This window comes from Haematobia irritans, chromosome 5 (genome assembly GCF_050003625.1).
Source record: "Haematobia irritans isolate KBUSLIRL chromosome 5, ASM5000362v1, whole genome shotgun sequence".
Taxonomy (NCBI): domain Eukaryota; kingdom Metazoa; phylum Arthropoda; class Insecta; order Diptera; family Muscidae; genus Haematobia; species Haematobia irritans.
This window is the reverse complement of record NC_134401.1, coordinates 18,691,130-18,716,905: the sequence shown is the minus strand read 5'-3', so window position 1 is coordinate 18,716,905 and position 25,776 is coordinate 18,691,130. Positions and strand designations below refer to the sequence as shown.

Below are 25,776 nucleotides of genomic sequence, written 5' to 3'. Positions count from 1 at the left end.
GCCATGAGAGGAATATTCAGGGTTATCATCCATATTATGCAGAAAGTCCTCCAAATGATTCGGAGATAGGCGAGGGACAATTGTCTCTCGGCAAATCCATAAAAAGACGGAGTTAGTTGTGAAATGCAGAGGGCCCATGATCCCCACAGTGATATACGGCGAGTGCCCAAATACCTCCAGCAGGAAGAAAAGCCCCAGATGTCATGTTGAGAGTCCTCATAATGACTGGGACATAGCCGAGGGAATATCGGTCTAAAAATAATTCCAGAAAATATTGTAATTTTTAAAGGCCGTATGATCCCTGCAGTGATATTTGGTGAGTGGCCAGAGTGTATCGGACAGAAAACTGGATATCATGCTCAAATTTTGCAAATGAGAGAAGAGTTGCGAAAGATTGGAGTCTAAACCCAACGTTGATGCATTGCCTAGACACGGTAGTGGTTAGACCTCTAATTCTATGTTATGGCAGTTTTTTAAAAACGTTCAGCTTAGGGAGTCTTAGTATAACTCTGGGGCATATGGTAAGACATATACCGCGTTACATATTATGTGAGGGAGTCACAGTGGTGCAATGGTTAGCATGCCCGACATGCATACACAAGGTCGTGGGTTCGATTCCTCCAAGGTCGTGGGTTCGATTACTGCATCGACCGAACACCAAAAGGTTTTTCAGCGGCGGATTATCCCACCTCAGTAATGCTAGTGACATTTCTGTGATTCAAAGCTTCTCTGAGTGGTTTTACTGCAATGTGGAACGCGGTTCGGACTCGACTATAAAAAAAGAGGTCTCTTGTCATTGAGCTTAGCATGGAATCGGGCAGCACTAAGTGATAAGAGAGAAGTTCACCACTGTGGTATCACAATGGACTGAATAGTCTACGAGTAAGTGAACCTGATACATCGAGCTGCCACCTAACCTAACCTAACCTAACCTACATGTGTTGATATATTGGCTAAACTATCAACTAGCAACAACGGTAGTAAGCCTACGAGTTAACAGTGCAATGCTCAAAATAATCTCAGATATTCCAATACATTGGCGAAATTCATTTTCGACCAAAAATATTTGAAACCTATAGCGTGGCCTCCGGAGAAAGAAGGTTCTTCAAATTTATATACGAATTGTTCCAAGGTGAAGCGGTGGGTCCAAACTAGTCTGGATCTGGAAATTACTATGGTCCAAGGATTATCTAATTTTTGTAGCAAGTTGAAATACTAAAAATAAGAGAAATGAAACTACACAGAATCCTCAGAATACAGATAGAGCAGTCAGAAGAGAAAACGAGACTTCCGCACCCTCAGATCGAACAAAACATCGGAAAGAAAGCACAGCCAATTATAGGATTCTGAATATACTAAATATGCGAGACAAGTGGGGCAAGAGTCTGCAAGAATTTGATCTTGATTATATGGCCGATAATTTGAAATCTCTCAAACGCGAAAAGGAAATATCTCTATTTAGTTCGGGGACAAACTTCAAAGCAGGGAACCTTTACCACAAATGCCGTCTGCGAATAATTAGTCGAGAATCTCCTGAATGCAGATATAGCAGGCAGAAGTCAGAGGCGAGATTTTTCCATTTTTCCAGATTTCAGATAAAGCAGACAGAAGACAAAGAGTTCCGTGTCCTCCTATGCTACAGGACATTGTACTCCTGACTTTAAAGACAGCAAGGAGCTCCCCGACAATTGGCTTAGATGGTTTGGCTATGAGTGATCTTTGCTTTAGAGGCATCAATGTTGGCAGATAAGCGAGATGCGATTTGAAGAGAAAACCCATTCAATCCTGGGATTCTGAATTTTACCACATAGTTCAGAGAAGAGGAGCAAGCATTTGAAGGAGTCTGCTTTGGATACTTGGTCGATGATTCGATTGTTCCAAGGTGAAGGGGTGGGTCTAAACTAGTCTGGAACTGGAATTTACTATGGTCTAATGATTATTTAATTTTTGTAGCAAGTTGAAATACTAAAAATAAGAGAAATGAAACTACACTCTTTGGTATGTGGAAAGGTCCACTTGCTTCCGGCAATACAACTTGTACGCTGGTAATAAGAACACATTCATCTTTTAGATATTTCTGTATTTGGTTTAAGTTTTCATTACATAGGTATTTATTATGATATCTTCACAATATCATCAAACAGTCTTCAAAACTATAGCTTCTTTGGGCATCAATGTCACAGAGTCGCTGTAAACCACATCTCTGAAAAAATGGAAATAATTGTAAAAAGGATTCAATTCCATCACGATTAATCATACAATCACAAACATACCCATTATTTCTAGGACTACGATCACTAACTACAACATATTTCATTTGTTTGGTAAGGCCACTAAAACCAGCATTCAAATTCAGGATCTCATAACTATCGTTAATATTGAGAAGAGTGACATACGAGTCAGATCCGGGAAGGAATCTAAACACAGATGAAAAACTCAATAATAAGAATGCAATAAGTCATTCCAAGAGAACATATTAACTCTTATCTTCGTCACAATATCACTCACCGTTTAATAGCCAAAACATTTGCATTCAAAGCCTTAATTTCACTACCGCCCTGTTGGAATACTGGATCCCTTCGTAAATTCTGCAATTGTTTGTAGACATTCAAGTGACTTCGTGTTATACCCCTCTCACGTTGAACATTAACCATTTTATAATTATCCGAAACGGGTAACCATGTAGAGGAACCCTCAGTAAAGCCAGCAAATTTTTGATCATTCCATTGGAATGGTGTACGAACTGGATCACGAGTTAAACGTTCATATTCTTGGGGATTTGATTGACAAGCTTGAGGATCCACTGTATCATTCCAACTAATCCAGACATCAGTCATACCGATTTCTTCACCATTATAGTTGATACTACAGCCGGGTAGGGTGAGCAATAGCATATTGATGATATCGATACGATCCTCTCCCAGACGTGAACCAAAACGACTTTGATCATGATTGCCCAACTAAAAAATATAATTTCTCTATAAAGGAATTTCAACGTTTTTTTTTTAAATTTTCTAACTTACCACCCAATTGGCTGTCTTTCCCTCTGGCATATTAGTCATCCATGTATTGATTAATTCATCATAGTAATAGGCATTGGAATTCTTATTTAAATTACTAATCAATTGAAAATTGAAGGGTATTTGAGCACCCTCATGTGTACTATTACCATAGTATTGCATGATCACATCTAAGGGTGCATAGGCCTCGGTCATGATAATATGATCATCGCCACCCAATTCAGCATCCATTTCTTCCAATACTTGACGGAATTGATAAATCATATCAATTGTTTCCGGTTGATTTGTGGTATAGATGTGTTGGAAATATTCATAATCTTCGGGATCATTAACATTGGGATTACGTGGCTCATCTGGATAATTGCCTTCCGAATCTGGTGGAACCTCGAAGGTATGGGGAACAGCATCCACACGGAAGCCAGAGGCTCCACGTCGCAACCAAAAACGTAAGACATCCTGAAATGGAGAAAATAAAATAAAATTTGTGATGCTAGAGCTGCGCAGAACCTGCGATGTAAATACCCTGATTGGTTTTAAAGGTTCTTTATGGTAATCCAGTTTGTTTAATCGCTTCTATGCAAATCGATACAGTTTCAGGGTAATTTTGCTTTCGGAATCAGTCAAAAACATGTATAACCCTGTTAGACAAAGATAGGCTTAGATAACTCCAAACCCTCAAGACGCTCAAATCATATCGAGCTTACTAGGAAATCGAACACTTAAACTACTGACTTGAAGAATCGCCGGATGGATGAGCTCGAGAGACCAAGAGGCAACACCTATCAGATATGGGTGGCATTTGTTCATTCTTCTTGAGTCGGATGCATCACGGGAGCCACCGTGGTGCAATGGTTAGCATGCCAGCCTTGCATACACAAGGTCGTGGGTTCGATTCCTGCTTCGACCGAACACCAAAAAGTTTTTCAGCGGTGGATTATCCCACCTCAGTAATGCTGGTGACATTTCTGAGTGGTTTCACTGCAATGTGGAACGCCGTTCGGACTCGGCTAAAAAAAGGAGGTCCCTTGTCATTGAGCTTAACATGGAATCGGGCAGCACTCAGTGATAAGAGAGAAGTTCACCAATGTGGTATCACAATGGACTGAATAGTCTAAGTGAGCCTGATATATCGGGCTGCCACATAACCTAACCTAACCTATCACGACATAAACTTGGGAAATCCACCTCTCATGACCTTTGTTTCATTTGCAAGACGATGACACACTTTCCGAGCTTAGTTCTAGGGAATTTGGTTTCATCTGCAAGACGTCGACACTGAAGAGCTTATGCCTCAGAAATTCGGGGCTATATACCCCTGATTTCATTGCACATTGGTGCTGTAAGTCCCAACATTTTAAGAACCTCTACCATTCATCGACTATAGACTTAATACAGTCAGCGGCGAAAACCGACCAGCCAGGACTACTAGAATAAACCACCCCAACCATTTCCAGGAATCCTTCAAGGCATTTGTAACGTGCTGACAAGAAAGATAATTAATTTGACTGATTTCATGAGCGTGAAGGTTATTCCTTGCCGGTGACGAATACAGACCGGCCCGCAATGTACGGGCAATGGCCACGACTATTGCAAGGAACCTGATGAGTGGTCTCAATATCCTTCAAAGGAACTGTAACGGTGACAACTTCCATGCTGTTAAGCGACCTGAATGATAACGGTTGTTTCTCAGAGCTGGGATATGGGTTCTCAGAGGAAAATTTATTACAGATCAGACACAGACTTGTGGGTTATAAACGGACACCACCTAATCTAGTCAAAGTTCCCCGAATGATCACTCAATAAGCGATGTTTAATATAGGTACAGACACCATCATTCCCACGAAGAGAAAATTTATGAACCTTAATAAAGCCAATTGGAATTAATTAACCATGCTGGCGGAAAACAGTTCCCCAGTGCCAACAACAGCGTTGCTGTAGAAAATATCTTCAAGAACGTTTTCACAATAGCATGTAAAATATGCTTGCTGGCGAGCCAATTCTTCACATTCATCCGAAATTCGCTTTGGAAATATCAGTGTTGCCAGCTGGATGGGATTTGGAAAGAATACCCAACATATCTTAGGATTCTTAGCACTGCAAACGCCTTCTACAGACAATTCATCGAAAATTTTCATACGGCAAATAGTATATGCAGAGCGCGAAGGCAAGACTTCCGTGACCCACGACCCAACCCATAAATGTCGCCAAGAGACCCCCCCCCATTTGGCTCAGGTAGTTTTTTATACGAGTAGTGGCCTATGCTATAAAAGTATAAATGTTGTTAGATAAGAGGAATGTGATTCAGAAAGAAAACCCACCCGATCTTGGGATTCTGATTCCTACCACATAGGCGAGACACTCATCTGTGAGAGTTTTATTTTGGAGACATGGTCGATGATTCGAAATATGTTAAACCCGAAACGGAAAGACAACATCCCCATTTAGTCGAAGGAAAAACTTCGGAGGATTAAGGGTATAATCCTCCGGAGTTTGTTAGAAATGCTTTCTGCGGAAAATGCGCCGAGAATCCTCAGAATGCATATAGAGCAGTCAGAAGAGAAAACGAGACTTCCGAACCCTCAGATCGGAAAGAACACTTAGCCAATTCTAGGATTCTGAATTTACTAAATATGATCGATAAGTGGGGCAAGAGTCTGGAAGAATTTGATCTTGATCATATGGCCGATAATTTGAAATCTCTCAAACACGAAACGGAAATATCTCCATTTAGTTTGGAGACAAACTTCAAAGCAGGGAACCTTTACCACAAATGCCGTCTGCAAATAATTAGTAGAGAATCTCCTGAATGCAGATATAGCAAGCAGAAATCATAGGCGAAATTTTACTCCAGACGATAAAAGTCGCCAAGAATCCCACGCAATTGGTTACGAGTCGTCGTTGCTTTGGATACATCAATGTTGGAAAGAAACCCCACCCGATCCTAGATTATGAATCTTACCACATAGGACAGACAAGTAGGACAAGCATCTGGAGGAGTCTGACCTTGGATACAGGGTCGATAATTCGAAATAGCTCAAACCCGAAACGGAAGTATAACATCCCTATTTAGTTTGGGGGGTAAACTCCTATGGATGATAATTGATCTATAAATGCCTTCTGTAGACAATTTTCCGGGAATTCACAGACTTCATATAAAGCAGGAGGAGCAGAAAACAAAGGCGAGAGTTCCTTGTCCTCACATGCTACAGGACATTGTACTGCGGAATTTAAAGACCGCAAAGAGCTCCCCGACTTACATGGTTTGGCTACGAGTGGTCTTTATTTTGGAGGCATCAATGTTGGCAGATAAGCTGGATGCAATTTGAAGAGAAACTCCATCCAATCCTGGGATTCTGAATTTTACCACATAGGTCAGACAAGTGGAGCAAGCATTTGAAGGAGTCTGCCTTGGATACTTGGTCTATGATTCGAAAGATGTCAACACCGAAACGGAAAGACAACATCTCCATTTAGTTTAAGGACGAAATCCAAAGCATAGAGGCAATTAGTAGAGAATCCCACGACTGCAGATAGAGCAGGCAGAAGAGAAAAACGAGACTTTCTCCCCCTCAGTACAGCAGAGATTCGGAAAGAAACCTCAGCCGATCCCAAGAGTTTGGAAGAGCCCGATCTTTGTCACGTGGTCGATGATTCAAAATCTCTCTAACTAGAAATTGAAGTATAACATCTTAGTTAGTTTGGGGACAAACTTTGAAGGATCTGTACTGCAAATGTCTTCTGCAGACAATTTGTTGAGTAATCGCAAAAGTTCCGTGCCCTCAGACCCATCAGGACATTGTACTTCAAATTTAAAAGACCGCCTTTGCTTTTTATACATCAGTTTTGAGGGATGCGATTCGTCGGCCGTTTTGAGGAATGCGATTCGGACGGAAAACCCATCCAATCCTAAGATTCTGAATTTTACCATATAAGCGATACAAGTACGGCAAGCATATGTAGGACTACGATCTTCAACACATGGATTATAAGTCGAAAGCTGGCTAACCCAAAACGGAAACACGACGTCTCCATGTAGTTTAGGGGAAAACTCTAAAGATGATACCTGGGTAGCAAATATCTTCTGCAGACAATTCTTCGATCAGTCCCAAACTGCAGATAGTCAGGCCCCAGGACACAAAAGGCTCGCCTGGGACCAGGCCGCCATGAGCATTTGTCTCTGTTGCTTTGGTTACGAGTGCCTTTGCTTTAGATACATCATTGTTGGCAGATAAGAGGGATGCAATTCGGACAGTAAATCCATCCGATCCTAGAATTCAGAATTTTACCACTTAAGCGGTACAAATAGGACAGGCATCTGGAAGACTACTATCTTGGACAAATGGTTGATGAGAAAGATACCAAAGCCAATCTCCATTTACTTTGGGGCAATCTCCAAAGAAGACACATATCCACCAAATGCCTTCTGCAGAAAAATTTTCGAGCATCCTCTGGTAAAGGCCAGACTTTTGTTTCCTCCGACTAGACTACAAAAGCCTCCAAGATCTCACCCAATTCGTTCCGTTGGATTGGTTACGAGTGGCCTTTACTTTAGATACATTAATCTTAGCAGAGTGATGAGATTCGAAAAGAAAAGCTTGCCCAGTCTGATCTTAAACACGCTGATCGAAAACGTTCAAACCCGAAAGGGAAGTATAAAATCCTTATTTAGTTTGGAAGGTTAACTCCTAAGGATGATACCTGTACTGCAAATACCTCCTGTAGACAAGTTTTCGAACATCAGCAGAAAATAAAGGCGAGACTTCCATGCCCTCAGACCCAACAAGAGATTGTACTCCAGGAGATAAAAGCCTCTAGGAGCTCCACGGAAATTGGCTCAGATGGTTAGGTTACGAGTAGTGGCCTTTGCTGAAGCTAGTTAGAGAAAATGGTATAAGATTACAGACCAACATAATGCACTCTTGAAATATGTGGGAAAAAAGGAATATTGGCCCTTTGGTGAAACCAGGAAAGCAGAAATACATAGGCGAGCCAAGTGGACCGAGCAGTATGAAGAGTCTGAAGTATGAAGAGTCGAATCGGTGTTTGGTGATTCAAAGTCGCTAAATTTCTAAGCGGAAGTATAACATCCTTATTTTATTTGGTAGGTAAACTCCTAAGGATGATACCTGTACTGGAAATGGCTCTTGAAATACTAGATATGTAGGAAAAAAGGAATATTGGCCCGTGGGTGAAATCAGGAAAGCGGAAATACCTTGAAGGCTTGTATTGGTCAATTAGTCTACTTTCACCGTAACCAAGAATCTGACCGCTACCCAGCAACAAAGACAATACATTCAAGGACTGAGTAGGGCATTGCCTTCGACTCAATCTGCTACAGGTTATATCAAAATATCCTAGGATTACTGGGCAATGTATAATTAATTTATGTTTTCTACTATAAAAGCACTTGCACCTCTATAGTCAATTATCCATAACCCACACCTGAAGGTTATATAAAAAATTTATTTTAGTCGTACTCTACCTTCATTGTTTCCATAACCTTGGGATTGCGATAATTCAAATCTGGTTGCTTGGCATGAAATTGATGTAGATAATATTCTTGACGTTCTTCATGCCATGTCCACATGCTACCACGGAAAACACTTATCCAATTTGTTGGTGGCTGGCGAACTCCATCGACTATCTTGCCCGGATGCCAAACATAAAAATCCTTATATGTGGGATCATTGGCAGCCGATTTAATGAACCATTCACATTCATCACTGGTATGATTGGGAACAAAATCCAAAATAATTTTTACTCCTATGGCTTTGGCCTTTTCAATTAAGGCCTCAAAATCTTCCATGGTTCCAAAAATGGGATCGATTTCAGTGAGATTAGCTACATCATAACCAAAATCAGCCATGGGTGAGGTAAAAATGGGCGATAGCCAAGTGGCTGTAATGCCAATCTCTTTCAAATAGGGTAATTGTTGGGTTACACCTAGAAAATAATAGAAATTAGTCATCGGTTAATTTTTTCTGTTTTGTTGGTCATACCTTTTAAATCACCCACACCATCTCCATCACTATCCTTGAAGGACCTTGGATATATTTGATAGAATGAAGCTGTTTGCCACCATTTTAATTCCGCTGCCTCAATCGATGAATAATCCAAAATTCCTATCAGAAATATACAAAAATACAGTAGCACCCGCATCTTAGTTGGTGGTTGGTCCCTTCTAGTCTCGTGCTCGTTCTATTTGAAATTAAATCGATATTACCTTTAGCTTTTCGATTTATAATATAATACCAACCGGCAGATAAGCTAGCACTAATTGATAGGAGAACATACAAAAACAATTTCTAATGATGATAATGATCTAGGCGAAGGCATAGACATAAATTAAATTTGAAAATATTATCTTTTTCTTATTTCTAAATTTAAAAATATGTTATAACTTATAATTTATCACTGTATTAGAACAGTAGTTAAATAAGTAGAATTTTGAAAATTAATCAACCTTTCCCCAAAAAAAAAAAATTCTCTCAGTCCATTATTAAATGTTGTAACACATGCCGGGATCACAGAAATATCAATAATGGATTATTGAATCTATATTTACTCATAAATTATTATCAAATATTTATGAGCTATATTGCCTCACAGTACATACTTTCTAGCGGAATGTTTCCAGAGATACCCAACATACCTATGAAGTTGGTGTTAGGGAAAAAGACAAACAAAAAAAAAAAAATTACTTATGAAATAATGGACAAAATTTTGAATTTAAATATTCAGAGTTTGTAAATATTTAGAAATAAAATTTTTACAAAACTTTCTATAGAAATAAAATTTTTACAAAACTTTCTATAGAAATAAAATTTTGACAAAATTTTCTATAGAAATAAAATTTTGACAAAATTTTCTATGTAAATAAAATTTTGACAAAATTTTCTATAGAAATAAAATTATGACAAATTTTTCTATAGATATTATATTTTGCCAAAATTTTCTATAGAAATAAAATTTTGAAAAAAATTTCTATAGAAATAAAATTTTGACAAAATTTCTTATAGAAATAAAATTTTGACGAAATTTCTTATAGAAATAAAATTTTGACAAAATTTTCTATAGAAATAAAATTTTGACAAAATTTTCTATAGAAATAAAATTTTGACAAAATTTTCTATAGAAATAAAATTTTGACAAAATTTTCTATAGAAATAAAATTTTGACAAAATTTTCTATAGAAATAAAATTTTGACAAAATTTTCTATAGAAATAAAATTATGACAAATTTTTCTATAGAAATAAAATTTTGACGAAATTTCTTATAGAAATAAAATGTTGACAAAATTTTCTATAGAAATAAAATTTTGACAAAATTTTCTATAGAAGTAAAATTTTGACAAAATTTTATATAAATATAAAATTTTGACAACATATTCTATAGAAATAAAATTTTCACAAAATTTTCTACAGAAATAACATTTTGAAAAAATTTTCTTTAGAAATAAAATTTTGACAAAATTGTCTATAGAAAAAAAATGTTGGCATAATTTTATATAGATATAAAAGATGATACCTGACCAGGTAATGCCATTAGCACACAAGCATCCCCAAATTGCGGATAGTACGGACAAAGGCGAGATTTTCGTGTCTTGTGGCAAGGCTATACAGATCGCCAAGAACTCCACGTATTTGGCTCCATTGCACAGTGGTCGGTGCTATATGCTATATAGCGGCCAAAAATACTTCCAGTATAGGTATCATCGTGAAACTTCGGTCACGGCTTTATAATTATGTCACGACATTGTAAAACCTTGTTTATATAAGAAACAGTGATGCCACACTTTTTGACAAATTTCTAAATTTGATTTTTTATTTTTGGCCAAAGGGATCGACCACTGTGCATTGGTTTGGTTACGAGTAGCTTTCGCTTTAGATACATCAATGTTGGCAGATATGAGTGATGAGATTCGGAAAGAAAACCTAGCCGATCCTAAGAATCTGAATATTACCACATATGCGAGCCAAGTGGGTTAAGCAGCATGAAGAGTCTGATCTTAGACACAAGATCTACGATCCGAAATCTCTCAAACACGAAACGGAAGTAAACCATCTTCATTTAGTTTGGGGACAAACTTTGAAGGTTGATACCTATCCTGCAAATGCCTTCTGTAGACAATTTTCCGAACATAAGACCATTGTGATGTCACAATAGTTTTTATGTTAAAGATAGGAGAGCTTCTTCTTATTCGAAAAGAAAACCCAAAAAATGATGACAAAACTTTCTATAGAAATAAAATTTTGCAAAATTTTCTATAAAAATAAAATTTTGACAAATTTTCTAACGAAATATAATTTTGACAAAATGTTCTGTAGAAATAAAATTTTGACAAAATTTTCAATTGAAATAAAATTTTGACAAAATTTTCAATAGAAATAAAATTTTCATGAAATTTTCTGTGGAAATCAAATTTTAACAAAATTTTCTATAGATATAAAATTTTTGACAAAATTTTCTATAGAAATAAAATTTAGATAAAATTTTCTGCAGAAATAAAATTTTGACAAAAAATTTTATAGAAATAAAATTTTCTATGGAAATCAAATTTTGACAAAATTTTCTATAAAAAGAAAATTTTGACAAATTTTCTAGCGAAATAAAATTTTGACAAAATGTTCTGTAGAAATAAAATTTTGACAAAATTTTCAATAGAAATAAATATATGACAAAATTTTCTATAGAAATAAAATTTTGACAAAAATTTTATAGAAATAAAATTTTGATAAAATCTTCTATGGAAATCAAATTCTTACAAAATGTTCTATTGATATAAAATTTTCTATAGAAATAAAATTTTGACAAAAAATTTTATAGAAATAAAATATTGATAAAATTTTCTATGGAAATCAAATTCTAACAAAATGATCTATTGATATAAAATTTAGACAAAATTTTCTATAGATATAAAATTTTGACAAAATTTTGTATAGAAATAAAATGTTGACACAATTTTCTACCGAAATAAAATTTTGACAAAATTGTCTATCGAAATACAATTTTTGACAAAATTTTCTATCGACATAAAATGTTTGACAAAATTTTCTATCGAAATAAAATGTTTGACAAAATTTTGTATCGAAATAAAATTTTTGACAAATTTTCTATAGAAATAAAATTTTCCATAGAAATAAAATGTTGACAAAAATTTCTATAGAACTAAAATTTTCATGAAATTTTCTGTGGAAATCAAATTTTTACAAAATTTTCTATAGATATAAAATTTTTGACAAAATTTTGTATAGATATACATTTTTGACATAATTTTCGATAGAAATAAAATTTAGATAAAATTTTCTGCAGAAATAAAATTTTGACAAAAAATTTTATAGAAAAAAAATTTTCTATGGAATTAAAATTTTTACAAAATCTTCTATACAAATTAAATTTTGACAAAATTTTCTATAAAAGAAAATGTTGACAAATTTTCTAACGAATTAAAATGTTGACAAAATGTTCTGTAGAAATTAAATTTTGACAAAATTTTCAATAGAAATAAAAATGTTCTATAGAAATAAAATTTTGACAAAAATTTTTATAGAAATAAAATTTTGATAAAATTTTCTATGGAAATCAAACTTTTACAAAATGTTCTAAAGATATAAAATTTTGAAAAAAATTTCTATATATATATAAATTTTTGACAAAATTTTGTATAGAAATAAAATGTTGACAAAATTTTCTACCGAAATAAAATTTTGACAAAATTTTCTATCGAAATAAAATTTTTGACAAAATTTTCTATCGAAATAAAATTTTTGACAAATTTTCTATAGAAATAAAATTTTGCAAAATTTTATATAAAAATAAAATTTTGACAAACTTTCTAACGAAATAACATTTTGACAAAATTTTCAATTGAAATAAAATTTTCAATAGAAATAAAATTTTGACAAAAATTCCTATAGAAATAAAATTTTCATGAAATTTTCTGTGGAAATAAAATTTTAACAAAATTTTCTATAGATATAACATTTTTGACAAAATTGTCTATAGATATAAATTTTTGACAAAATTTTCTATAGAAATATAATTTAGATAAAATTTTCTGCAGAAATAAAATTTTGACAAAAAATTTTATATAAATAAAATTTTCTATGGAAATAACATTTTTACAAAATTTTCTATAGAAAAAAAAATTTGACAAAATTTTCTATAAAAAGGAAATTTTGACAAATTTTCTAACGAAATAAAATGTTGACAAAATATTCTGTAGAAATTAAATTTTGACAAAATTTTCAATAGAAATAAAAATGTTCTATAGAAACAAAATTTTGACAAAAATTTTTATAGAAATAACATTTTGATAAAATTTTCTATGGAAATCAAATTTTTACAAAATGTTCTAAAGATATAAAATTTTGAAAAAAAATTCTATATATATAAAATTTTGATAAAATTTTCTATAGATATAAAATTTTGACAAAATTTTCTATCGAAATAAAATTTTGATAAAATTTTCTATAGAAATAAAATTTTGACAAAAGTTTCTATAGAAATAAAATTTTTGACAAATTTTCTATAGAAATAAAATTTTGACAAAATTTTCTATAGAAACAAAAATTTGACACAAAATTACAAAATTTTCTATAGAAATAAAATTTTGCAAATAAATTTTTTGTTTGGTAGCTTTTTGGTCAAATTTTCTCCAAAGTTTGGTAGATTATTGTCGGCTCGAATGACAGTCGTGTTCTGCAGACAATTTGTCGAATATCTCCAGACTGAAGATTGTGAACACAAGATTGCACTCCAGATGCAAAAGGCCGACAAGAGCTTATCGGAAATTGGCTTAGATGGTTTGGCTACGAGTAGTGGTCTGTGTTTTGTAATATCCTGGATCCTGGGCGCGGGAGACACATAAAGTGATAAGGACCAATACAGCGGTCGACGATGGGGTGATCGATATAAGAAAAAGACTGGAGAAGTACTCAAGGCGAGTTGGACGGCAGTCAGACCTGCCCTGGGAATAAAGACCTGGGACTTAGAATTGAGAGCACATCTGAGCCGCAGAGGATGATGCTTGTAGGACGTGTTTTGAGGATGATGAGATCTTGAAATATTACCTTTCGCACTGGACTTCCTTTACTAGGTAAACAGTTAACCATAACGGCGATGAGATGAATCGGAACCTGGTCCAGCATGGAAAAAGGGACTGGAATCAAATTGGAGAATTCATTAGAGACACAGTGTTCCTGGAATAAAAGGAGGCTACAATGAAAAGATGAAGTTAGATCACACAACAAGCCGAATACCGGCAGCCGATATGAGACATGCCAGCCTGAGTCCTTCTTTCAACATAACCCAACCTTCAGTTGAAAAGCCAGTCAAAATATCACCAATTCCCTATTCAATTTTATTACTGTATATTCGTTCAATCGCACCCTTAATAGTTACCTTAATTTTTGTTTGTTGGATTACTTTATAGCAAAAATTTCACAAAACCTATTACTCCAAACGATCTCATCCCCTCTCTATCCCTGGGCATCGATAAGCCTAATAAAGATATGCAACCTCTTTTATAGATTTCCAAAGTATAATTGTTTCAATTATCGTTGAAAACTCTTAGAGCCAAATAAAGATTAGGGCAATCAATGTTGGCTATCTAACCACCAGTAATACAAAACAACCTCATTAACGTTAGAGAAAAGTAAATCGGAGAGCCTTGTCATATCATCAACGTAATGCGTGGAGTGTGGACGTTAATCGGAGCATTGCTCTTGGTACTTGCCGCAGCCAGTTTTGTGGATGGTAAAACCAAAGCTTGGTGGGAAACAGCCTCGTTCTATCAAATTTACCCGCGTTCCTTTAAGGATAGTGATGGAGATGGTGTGGGCGATTTGAAGGGAGTTACCAGTAAACTGGCATATCTCAGAGAAATAAATATAGCTGCCACATGGTTATCGCCTTTTTTGAAATCTCCCATGGCTGATTTTGGCTATGATATTTCCAATTTTACCGAGGTCGATCCCCTCTTTGGAACAATGGAAGATTTTGAGGAATTAATGAACAAATCCAAAGAAATGGGCGTACGCATAATTTTGGATTTTGTTCCCAATCACTCGAGTGATGAATGTGAATGGTTTATTAAATCCGCTGCTAATGATCCCCAATACAAGGACTTTTATGTATGGCATCCTGGTAAGATCGTCAATGGCACAAAAACAGTACCCAATAATTGGGTAAGTGTTTTTCGTGGATCCGCTTGGGAATGGCATGAGGGACGTCAAGAATACTATCTACATCAGTTCCATAAAAAGCAACCTGATTTTAATTTTCGCAATCCTAAAGTCCGAGAAGCAATGAATGTAAGTGGGCGTAGAAACTGTTCGGATAAGAGCGAGAATTATTTGTTTTTTTTCGTTTTCCTTTAAGGATATTCTACGCTTTTGGTTACGTAAAGGAGTTCATGGTTTCCGTGTGGATGCCATCTATCATGCCTTTGAGATAGCTCCTGATGCTGAGGGCAATTATCCTGATGAACCTCGTAATGATTGGACTGATGATCCTGATGATTATGGTTATGTACATCATATCTATACTGTGGATCAACCTGAAACTCCCCATTTGGTTTATGAATGGCGTCAAATTTTGGATCAATATCAGAAGGAGAATGGCGGAGAAGAAAGGTAAGATATGAGTTAATGTGGAATAGGGTTGAGTAAATAAGGTGGCCATCAAGATCATTTGGAAATCTATGATGATGGTCTATGATGATGAACTTTTGGGTTTACGAGGGAAAAGAAGCTGTTCCACATTTATATTTTGTATGGGATAGGAATCACTTGGTCGGGAAAAAGGTCCCCTATATAAAGTGGTACGGGAAGCCACCGCGATTTCACTGCAATGTGGAACCCCATTCGGACTCGGCTATAAAAAGGAGGTCCCTTGTCATTGAACTTAACATGGAATCAAGCAGCACTCAGGGATAAGACCGAAGTTCTCCACTGTGGTAGCACTATGGACGGAATAGTCTAAGTGAACCTGATAAAGCGGGCTGCCACCTAACCTAACCTAAAGTGGTACGTTAGTGCAAAGGTTAGCATTCACGCCTTGTATACAAAGGTTAATGGGGTCAATCCCAATTTTTGTCGAACACCAAAACTATATTGTGTGGTAATTTATCTGGAATGCTGATGAAATTTCAATGCTGGTGAAAGCTTCTCTAAGAGGTTTCATCGTAATGTGAAACGCTGTTCGCATAAAAAATAGGTCAATTCAGTGAGAAGAGAGCAGCACTCAAGAGAGAAGTTCTCCACAATCACATCACACAGACTGAATAGCTTGAAATGTCGAACTGGCACTATATCTAACCGAACTGAATGGGAGCCACCGTGGTGCAATGGTTAGCATTCCCGCCTTGCATAAACAAGGTCGTGGGCTCGATTCCTGCTACGACCGAACACCAAAAAGTTTTTCAGCGGGGGATTATCCCACCTCAGTAATGCTGGTGACATTTCTGAGGGTTTCAAAGCTTCTCTAAGTGGTTTCACTGGAATGTGGAACGCCGTTCGGACTCGGTTATAAAAAGGAGGTCCCTTGTCATTGATCTTAACATGGAATCGGGCAGCACTCAGTGATAAGAGAGAAGTTCACCACTGTGGTATCACAATGGACTGAATAGTCTAAGTGACCTTATACATCGGGCTGACACATAACCTAACCTAACCTATCTAACCGAACCTTAAAAGGTACGAATTGAAGAGTTTGTTTCACCACATCTACGAAGGCCGTGAGAATGTGCTCCTTGTTCTAGAATTTTAGATAATTCCGAAAGTAGGCAGAATTGCTTCCAGAATTCTCGTAACAGAGGAAACCTTAGTCAATGTGGCGACAAAATCCAGAATTTTCGTAACAAAGTAAAAGGGAATATGCCCGGCAGTGCTGATTTTTCGATTTTCGTTACCTCAAGCAGACATTGATATTGTGGCTCTGTAACCTGACAACAGTTCCTCCAATTTTGTGTAGCTCTTTGGACCTATATCGGCTGGAGAATATTTTCATATCTGAAGATGCAGGAGTTTCAACTTAACTGCTTTTATCACAATGGACTGAATAGTCTAAGTGAGCCTGAATCTTAATCGGGCTGCCACTTTAACCTTTAACTGCTTTCAAGACCAACAATGAGGGGATGGTCGGAAAACTGTCTTTAGGAGGCTGTCGTTCTTTTGTAATTATCCTGTAGATGGCCTGCGTTTACTAGCTGCAATCTGAGGGATCCGGATGAGTTGGCTAATGTAAGCGATAGAATTTCTGCTATTCGCGGACCTAGAATTTTACACCATTCCAATATGCATCTTAGCATCTACGTACCCAAATTTTCTATGATAATTGCAATGGAACTCTTGGAGATCTGTATCGTCTGAGGTATATTCTTATATCTGATCATCGTAGCTTTCTGCTTCCACAAAGGACAATATGAGGATGCTCAGAGCATTCCCTTCAGAAGGCAGTCAATGTTATATAGTTGTCCCTTGTATTGTCTGGAGGTTCTAAATAGTTTCCACAATCTATTGGACCTCGCAAGGCAGACTCTTTTATATGCTAGGGTGTGGTAGCTATTCAGCCAATTTATTTAGACAGGCTTTGGATTCAGGGGCCAGTTTGGTTTCCATTTCTCATCTTTCTTATCTATCAACTCTGAATGTTCCATAGGGACATCCTTGACTATGAATAGAGACCAGAAATACGACATGGTTTAAATTTAGCATTTTCCACCAGGTAAGATGTTAACTAGGTTTCATAGCGCGAAACTCAATGGCCGTCTACAGAGATGCTGGGGTGAGTCTAGACAATTCGTACATGATACTTCAAAATGTTGTATGCCATCCAACCGGAGGGCAAGGAAGCACGCAGGGACATACACAGAATTCTGTTTTGAAAAAGATGGAGGCCCCATCCTCTGAGACTGATACTTAGACAGTCATTGGATTTAGGGGTCACGTTGGTTTACTTCTGTCATCTTCCTTATCTATCAACTTTGAATGTTTCATAGGAAAATCCTGGAAGATAATCGAAAGATGACATGGCGAATATTTTGCATTTTCCCCACGGAAGATGTTAACTATCTTCCATATCGCTAAACACAGTGGCAATCCATAGTGCTGTTAATAGAGAAGAATAGCACCTGATACTTCTGGATGTTGAATACCATACAACCGGAGGCCGAGGAACGACTATCGGTTGATCAAGAAACGTTCATGGAATTCTGTTTCGGAGCGGGGTGGAGAGAAAATTTACTCTGGGCACTGCCTAGTCAAGACATGAGGCGAAAAAATGTTCACAGCGAAACAAGGCCCCGTCCCCTATATATACGTCCAAGGATTCATAATCAGTTGCGGTGACTCTACATAAAGGAAACCGTACATGACATTTCTGGATGTTGTGTGCCATCAAACCAGAGGGTTCTCTATAGGTTAGGTGGCAGCCCGATGTATCAGGCTCACTTAGACTATTCAGTCCATTGTGATACCACATTGGTGAACTTCTCTCCTATCAGTGAGTGTTTCCCGATTCCATGTTAAGCTCAATGACAAGGGAGCTCCTTTTTATAGCCGAGTGAAACCACTTAGAGAAGCTTTGAAACCCTCAGAAATGTCACCACCATTACTGAGGTGGGAAAACTTTTGGGTCGAAACAGTCGAAGCAGGGGTTCTCTATAGGTTGCTCCAGAGACGTACACAGTATTCTGTTTCGGATGGCATGGAACGCCCATGATGTTGCGATGCCTCTACTTAATGGACATCGTATCTGACACTTCTGAATGTTGAATGCCATCCAACCGGAGGGTTCACTACAGGGACATACCCAGAACTCTCTTTATTTATTTATGGGGAGGAGCCCCAACCGATGTTGCCATGATTTTACATATCGAAAATCGTGCCTGATACCTTTGGATGTTAGAGCGATCCAACCGAAGGCCTTGGGTTCACTACCGGTTGACCCAACGACATACACAAAATTCTGTTTCAGAGAGGGTGGAGTCCGAGTGCGAATTTATGCGACGATAATTGAAATGCAACCGAATATTTTGAAACTTCCATCAGGGAAGATTTTAACTAGGTCCCATATGGCGAAGCTCAGCGGGCGTCAACAATGATTCTGTGCTGTGTCTAAACGAATCGCACCTTATAGTTCTGGATGTTGGATGCCTTCCAACCGAAGGCCGAGGAAGCAATATCGGGTTATCCAGGACGTACACAGAGTTTTGTTTCGGAAGGGGGTGGAGCCTGAGAGAAAATTTTCGTTGGACTTTGGCTAGCCAAGACATGTAATCGAAAAAAATTTCACAGAGGAAGAAGTGCCCGCCCCCTATTCATACGTTCCTGAATTCATAATACGTTTTCAATATAATTCCACCTTGTCAGCACGATGTTACAGTTAGTCTACCTAATGCAAATCGTATCTGACACATCCGAATGTCGAATGCCATCCAACCAGAGGCCTAGGGTTTACAAAAAGTTGACCCAGGGACATACGCAGAATTCTGTTTGCGAGGAACTGGACCCTCTGATACTGCGGTGCCTCTGATACTTCCGAATGTTGGATGCCATCCAACCGAGGGGCGAGGGTGCACTACCGATTGACCCAGTGATTCTGTTTCGGAGATTGTGGAGCCCGAGTGGTCTCTGGTTAGCCAGAATTCGGGATGTTGAATGCCATCCATCGGTTGACCCAGGGACATACACAGAATTCTAATTCGGAGGAGTTGGAGCCTGAGTGAAAATTTAATCTGAACTCTGTCTAGCCATGTTTTCATGGGTGCGAAAAAATTTCACCGGGGAATTTTGCCCCGCCCAATATTCTTTCGGCCCTAGGTTTAACATAAGCTTTCAATATAATTTTTTTTTTTCGTTTCTTACAAGGCTGTGTTAAAACTTATTTTCTTAGTTTATTAAAATTTTAATAGAAATAGATGAAATCTTTAAAATTACAATGAATTTTACACATCACATTGATATATTTCCAAATCCCTTTTTAGGATCTTAATGGTGGAAACCTGGTCACCTATTGAAATAGTTATGGAATACTATGGTAATGCAACTGCTGAAGGCTCTCAAATTCCCTTCAATTTCCAAATGATCCTCTACTTGTGGAATGATTCCGATGCCTATCAATATGCCCAAGTTATCAATGATTGGTTGAATACTATGCCAGCTGGTCGTACACCCAATTGGGTGGTGGGTAATCATGACAAAAATCGAGTAGGTTCACGTTTCGGCGAGGATCGTATAGATATGTTCAATATAATGATATTGACATTACCCGGATGCAGTATCACCTATAATGGTGAAGAAATTGGAATGACAGATGTATGGATATCATGGAATGATACTGTAGATCCTCAGGCATGTAATGCGCCTGAAGAAGGTTACGAATATCGTTCAAGAGATCCAGCTCGTACACCTTTCCATTGGAATGATCAGAAAAATGCTGGCTTCTCTGATGGCTCAAGCACTTGGTTACCGGTTGGAGCCGATTACAAGCGAGATAATTTGAAAATTCAAAGAGGTATTGCCCGAAGTCATTTGAATATTTTCAAACAATTACAAAATTTGCGAGGCGAAGATACCTTCAGGGATGGGTCCACAGAAGTTAAGGCTATCAATTATGATGTTGTGGCTATTAAGCGGTAAGCAATTTTGTACTCCCCCTTTCTTTGTGACGCCTTTTTCATTGCTTTCTGTTCAATAGTTCCCTAGCACAAAACTTCATGTATATAACACTTATGAATATTTTCGATTATATGCAAACGATAAATATGAATGATGCCTTTGCCGATTTACCCCCGGAATTTGAATATGTGGTTGTTACCGATAAGTCTATACGGCATATAGGGTAAGTCTTGTTAAATGATTTTTTAATTGCTAATTTCCCCCTCATTTTCAACCCATATTTTTATTGTTGGACATTTTTTAAATTTATGTTTTTGGGTTATTTTATTATTTTTATTATTATTATTGTTTTTCTTTTTGCAGTGATAAGGTTGCAAGTAATAAAGTGGTGTTACTACCCAAAGAAGCTGTGGTTTTGAAGTCAACCATAAAAGTTTGACAGCCTTATGATAACATGTGGCTAAAGTGATTTAAATTGTGTGTATTTAATAAAACTTAAAAATTTGCTATCAATATATGTAAGATATGTTGTGTTTAAATTACTGGGGGCTTTTTGGGGCAATATTCATTCCTAAGAATAAATTTCATTTAATTTTGGAAAATGTTTTAAACCAGAACCCTGGATTAATTTCTTTCATTCACTTGTCTGGTTGGTGAGACGAGGGAGGGTAATTGCGACATAGAGGACCAGAGAATTTGATCGAAATATCGAAATTAGAAAACTTTTAGCAATATGGTCATGGCCAGAGTTCGATGCCGATGGCCAGATAAACTCTATCACTATCAACGTAACTCGATCTCTTATCGTCGACTCAATATCTGTGTTGGGCAGAGGATCGTGTAACTCACTCGATTACTACTGACCGTGCTGTTGCCTGGGTGGATGGCTAAACATTTGAGTGAATGTCGTTTAACCCAAATCTCATCCAAATCTCAATCCTCCGTGTTCCGAAATTCGGAATCGCAAATCGCAAAATTTTAGTTTGGCCATAATTTCCTAAACCTGAAACATAGAAACTTAAATCTTGGTAATAAAATTCTCTTTTTAGTGAGAAGTTCAAAATAAAATTTTATTGGAGTCCAATAGTGTCTCTATAAATAAATTTTTGCGATCTACGATTCCGAAGATCGAAACAGGGAGGAATATATTATTCTAAGAATTTTATTGAAGTAAATGTGTAGATTCAATGATATTTTAATGTCAAGAGAATAAAGAAATAGATAAATTATATGAATTGAAATTATATGAAATTATAAAGAAATTGATAAATTATATGAAAAAGCGTCGCCAAAAAAGTAATGAAAATGTCCTTTTTGGATCCGGAAGTGGTGCAAAATTTACGCAGAAGCGATGAATTTAACATGAATTTAACGGAAGTCCTCCATTTCAACAGCCGTTGCACTGAATTTGCATCACTTCTTTATATGTGATCCGAATTCAATGTTATGGATGTAAATTGAAAAATTCTGTGATTTTTATAATTTTTAATGGATTGTAACGCTTGTCGGAAACGTTTGACCTCAAATATTTTCAAAAATTCACAATTTTTTCAGATTGGATTTAGCATTTTTGTCGACAAAATTTAAATGATTTGTAAAATTTTATGAATTCTTACTCTGTTTTTAACTTATTTGAAACAAAAAGTTAAAGTTATCCATTAACCCCCATTTTCATGAAGCTCCGTTAGCTAACGAACTTTTAAACTGTGATATCTACATATCTGTCATCTTGCGTATATATTCCATATGCGAGTTAGAAACTTAACTGCTGAAAATTTTTCAGTTACAGTTAACCGGAGAAAAGATATTTCCATTTTTCTTTCTGTTAACTGGCAGTTAAAGCCTAACGGAGCTACATGAAAATGGCCGTAAAAGTATGAAAAAACCAAGTTATAAATTATTGAATTAAAAGAACTTCCTGGGTAGTTAAAATAAAGAGCATCATTGGGAGTGCATCTTCTGGAAGTATTTTTAATGTTGTGCCTTTGGAAGAACTTGCAAATTTGTTTGCCTGGTAATTTTTCCAAAATTTTACTTCTATAGAAATTTTTCCAAGAATTTTATTTCTATAGAAAATTTTTCCAAAATTTTACTTCTATAGATAATTTTTCCAAAATTGTATTTCTATAGAAATTTTTTTTTCAACATTTTTCCAAAATTTTATTTCTATTACTTCTACAGAAAATTTTTACTTCTATAGAAAATTTTTCCAAAATTTTACTTCTATTGATAATTTTTCCAAAATTGTATTTCTATAGAATTTTTTTTCAACATTTTTCCAAAATTTTATTTCTATTTCTTCTATAGAAAATTTTTACTTCTATACATATTTTTTTCAAAATTTTTTTCTATGGAAAATTTTTCTAAAATTTTATTTCTATAGAGAATTGAAGTATTTTTAAGTTGCGAGAGGAATGTTTTCCAAAATCTACCAAAACACGAATAATTCTACCAATCTACCAAACAGTAAAAAATTTACCATTTTACCCAAAATTTTATTTTGATAGAAAAATTTTCCAAAATTTTATTTCTATAGAAAATGTTTAGAAGATTTTATATTATAGAAAATTTTTACAAAATTTAATTTTTGTAGAAAATTGTTTCCAAAAAATTATTTGTTCTTTTGATTTCAGCTTTAAAACCATTTTGTTGACTAAACTACAAGAGTAGCTTAACCAACAGAGGTGACTGGGTTTCCTCTGCACTCAAATCGATGATCTGATGGTGGCAAAGGAAAAGAGAGATGTTTGTATGAATTTATTTCGGCATAAGCCGGCTATCATAAACCGTTTTCGGAGGGTTCAAGTATGGTTCACTTTGGGTTTAGTGAACTGCCTGCATTTATTCTGATAATTGGTTGATAGTTTTGCTGCAAGTACAGGATGCTGATGATTAATGTGGTAATTCCGAAACGTGCATCCATCCAACCATCTTGCAGTCTATTTGACAAATATTCTTTTCCTCTGTTGGTTAAGCTGCTCTTGTAAAGAGTGGTTAAATTGTAAGGGCCAAGTTGAATGTGAACCACACCTAAACGCCAAGTTTTTTCCGAATTTTATTTGACATTTCTCTATTTCAGACTTACTCAATTTGAACCATGGAGAGATACACAATCCAACAACGTGTTAAAGTTATCCAGACTTATTATGAAAATGGGCTTATGGGTTTATGGGCTGGCGGCATCATCGGGCCGTATTTTTTCCAAAATGAGGCCGGTCAGGCAGTTACTGTGAATGGTGTTCGCTATCGTGAGATGATAACGAACTTTTTATGGCCCGAGTTGGAAGATATAGATGTGGACAATATGTGGTTTCAGCAGGACGGTGCCACTTGCCACACAGTTAACGAAACAATGGCTCTTTTGCGCAACAAATTCAATGGCCGTGTTATCTCACGTAATGGCGATGTCAATTGGCATGTGATTTGACACCGTTGGACTTTTCTCTTTGGGGTTATTTGAAAGAAAAAGTGTACGTCGATAAGCCAGCAACAATTCAAGAGCTAAAGGATGAGATAATTCGGCACATTAACGGCATAGAACCTCCATTATGACTCAGCGTCATCGAAAATTTGGACCATCGGATGGAGGTGTGCCACCGAGGTCGCGGCGCCCATTTGGCCGATATTTTGTTCCATACATAATTGAGTAATACCAATATATCATAATAAAATAATATTACAATAATTTCCTAAATAGTTTGTGTTTTATTCGAAATCAACATCGGCCCTTTGAAATTTGACCACCCTTTAGTTTAGTCAACAAAATGGTTTTAAAGCTGAGATCAAAACAACAAATATGATTGAAGTACAATCAATAAAAAACAAAACACCAAATTTTATTTTTATAGAACATTTTTTAAAAATATATGTTTATGAAAAATTTTTCTAAAATTTTATTTCTATAAAAAAAATCCAAAATTTTATTTCTATAGAAAAATTTTCCAAATTTGTATTTCTATAGAAAAATTTTCCAAAATTGTATTTCTATAGAAAAATTTTCCAAAATTTTATATCTTTAGAAAATGTTTAAAAAAATTTATTTTATAGAAAATGTTTCCAAAATTTTATATCTATAGAAAATGTTTCCAACATTTTATTTCTATAGAAAAATTTTCCAAAAATTTAGTTTTATAGAAAATTTTCCAAAATTTTCTTTCTATAGAAAATGTTTACAAATTTTATTTTTATAGAAACTTTTACAAAATTTTATTTTTATAGAAATTTGATCCAAATTTTTACTTCTATAGAAAATGTTTTCAAAATTTTATTGTAATAGAAAATTTTTCCAAAATTTTATTTCTATAAAAAAATTTTCAAAAATTTTTTTTCTATAGAACAAATTTTTAAAAATTTTATTTTTATAGAACAATTTTTTAAAAATTTTATTTTTATAGAAAATTTTTCCAAAATTTTATTTCTATAGACAATTGAAGTACCTCTTAGTTTCGAGAGGAATGTTTTCCAAAATCTTCCAAAACATTAAGATTTTTACCAATCTACCAAACAGTAAGAAATGTACCAGTTTTGGTAGAATTCTACCGACTGTGGCAACCGTGCACGTAACACATCGAAATATTGGTGGCAGACCCAATAATGGCATGAAAGTTGTTGTTGTTTTTACGTTGGTCAGATGCTATTGCAAATGGGCCATGCAAATGTACCACTTTTAGATACAGTTCCTATAAACTGACGCCCAGATTTGGATTCGATGCCGTTAAAGTTTAGTACGTGATGTTAGTATATACCGATCCCCAGATATGACTTCAGAAGCCTCTTGGAGGAGCAAATTTCATCCGCGCCGAAGAATTTTTGAAATTTTCGACTCAAAAAAATTTAAGAAGAGCGAAAGTATTTATTTTTAGACATAATTTTTATTTATTTGAATATTTATTATAATTAAAAATTATAAGAAAAAGATTTAAGCACTAGCAAATGAAGCTATCGGCTTAATTTTTTTAAACCTAGTTTGTGAATAAATTAAAGAGAAACTATTCAAAAATTGTACTTGGATGAGTCAAGGGCAGATCCTTTTTGGAAGTTTAGCCAGCGACCGAAGCACAGCAGTTTTCCCTAAGGGTGGAACTAAGTTAAAGTATGGCCGCTAGAATTAGTAAAAGCATAAAATAAATACATA

General features: G+C 35.6%; 2 protein-coding genes across 2 annotated transcripts; one reads left to right on the top strand and one right to left on the bottom strand.

The window, feature by feature from the left end:
- Positions 1–2,065: 2,065 nt before the first annotated feature.
- Positions 2,066–9,214, bottom strand: Mal-A3 (Maltase A3). Its single transcript, XM_075312443.1, has 6 exons — positions 9,020–9,214; positions 8,503–8,963; positions 3,024–3,476; positions 2,509–2,960; positions 2,274–2,417; positions 2,066–2,203 (listed from the first exon to the last, which is right to left on the bottom strand). The coding sequence occupies exons 1-6, from the start codon at positions 9,177–9,179 to the stop codon at positions 2,137–2,139; spliced, it is 1,737 nt and encodes a 578-aa protein (XP_075168558.1). The 5' UTR covers positions 9,180–9,214; the 3' UTR covers positions 2,066–2,136.
- A 5,421-nt stretch (positions 9,215–14,635) lies between these two features.
- Positions 14,636–21,164, top strand: Mal-A4 (Maltase A4). Its single transcript, XM_075309675.1, has 5 exons — positions 14,636–15,335; positions 15,403–15,656; positions 20,009–20,659; positions 20,722–20,865; positions 21,006–21,164. The coding sequence occupies exons 1-5, from the start codon at positions 14,712–14,714 to the stop codon at positions 21,079–21,081; spliced, it is 1,749 nt and encodes a 582-aa protein (XP_075165790.1). The 5' UTR covers positions 14,636–14,711; the 3' UTR covers positions 21,082–21,164.
- Positions 21,165–25,776: the final 4,612 nt, after the last annotated feature.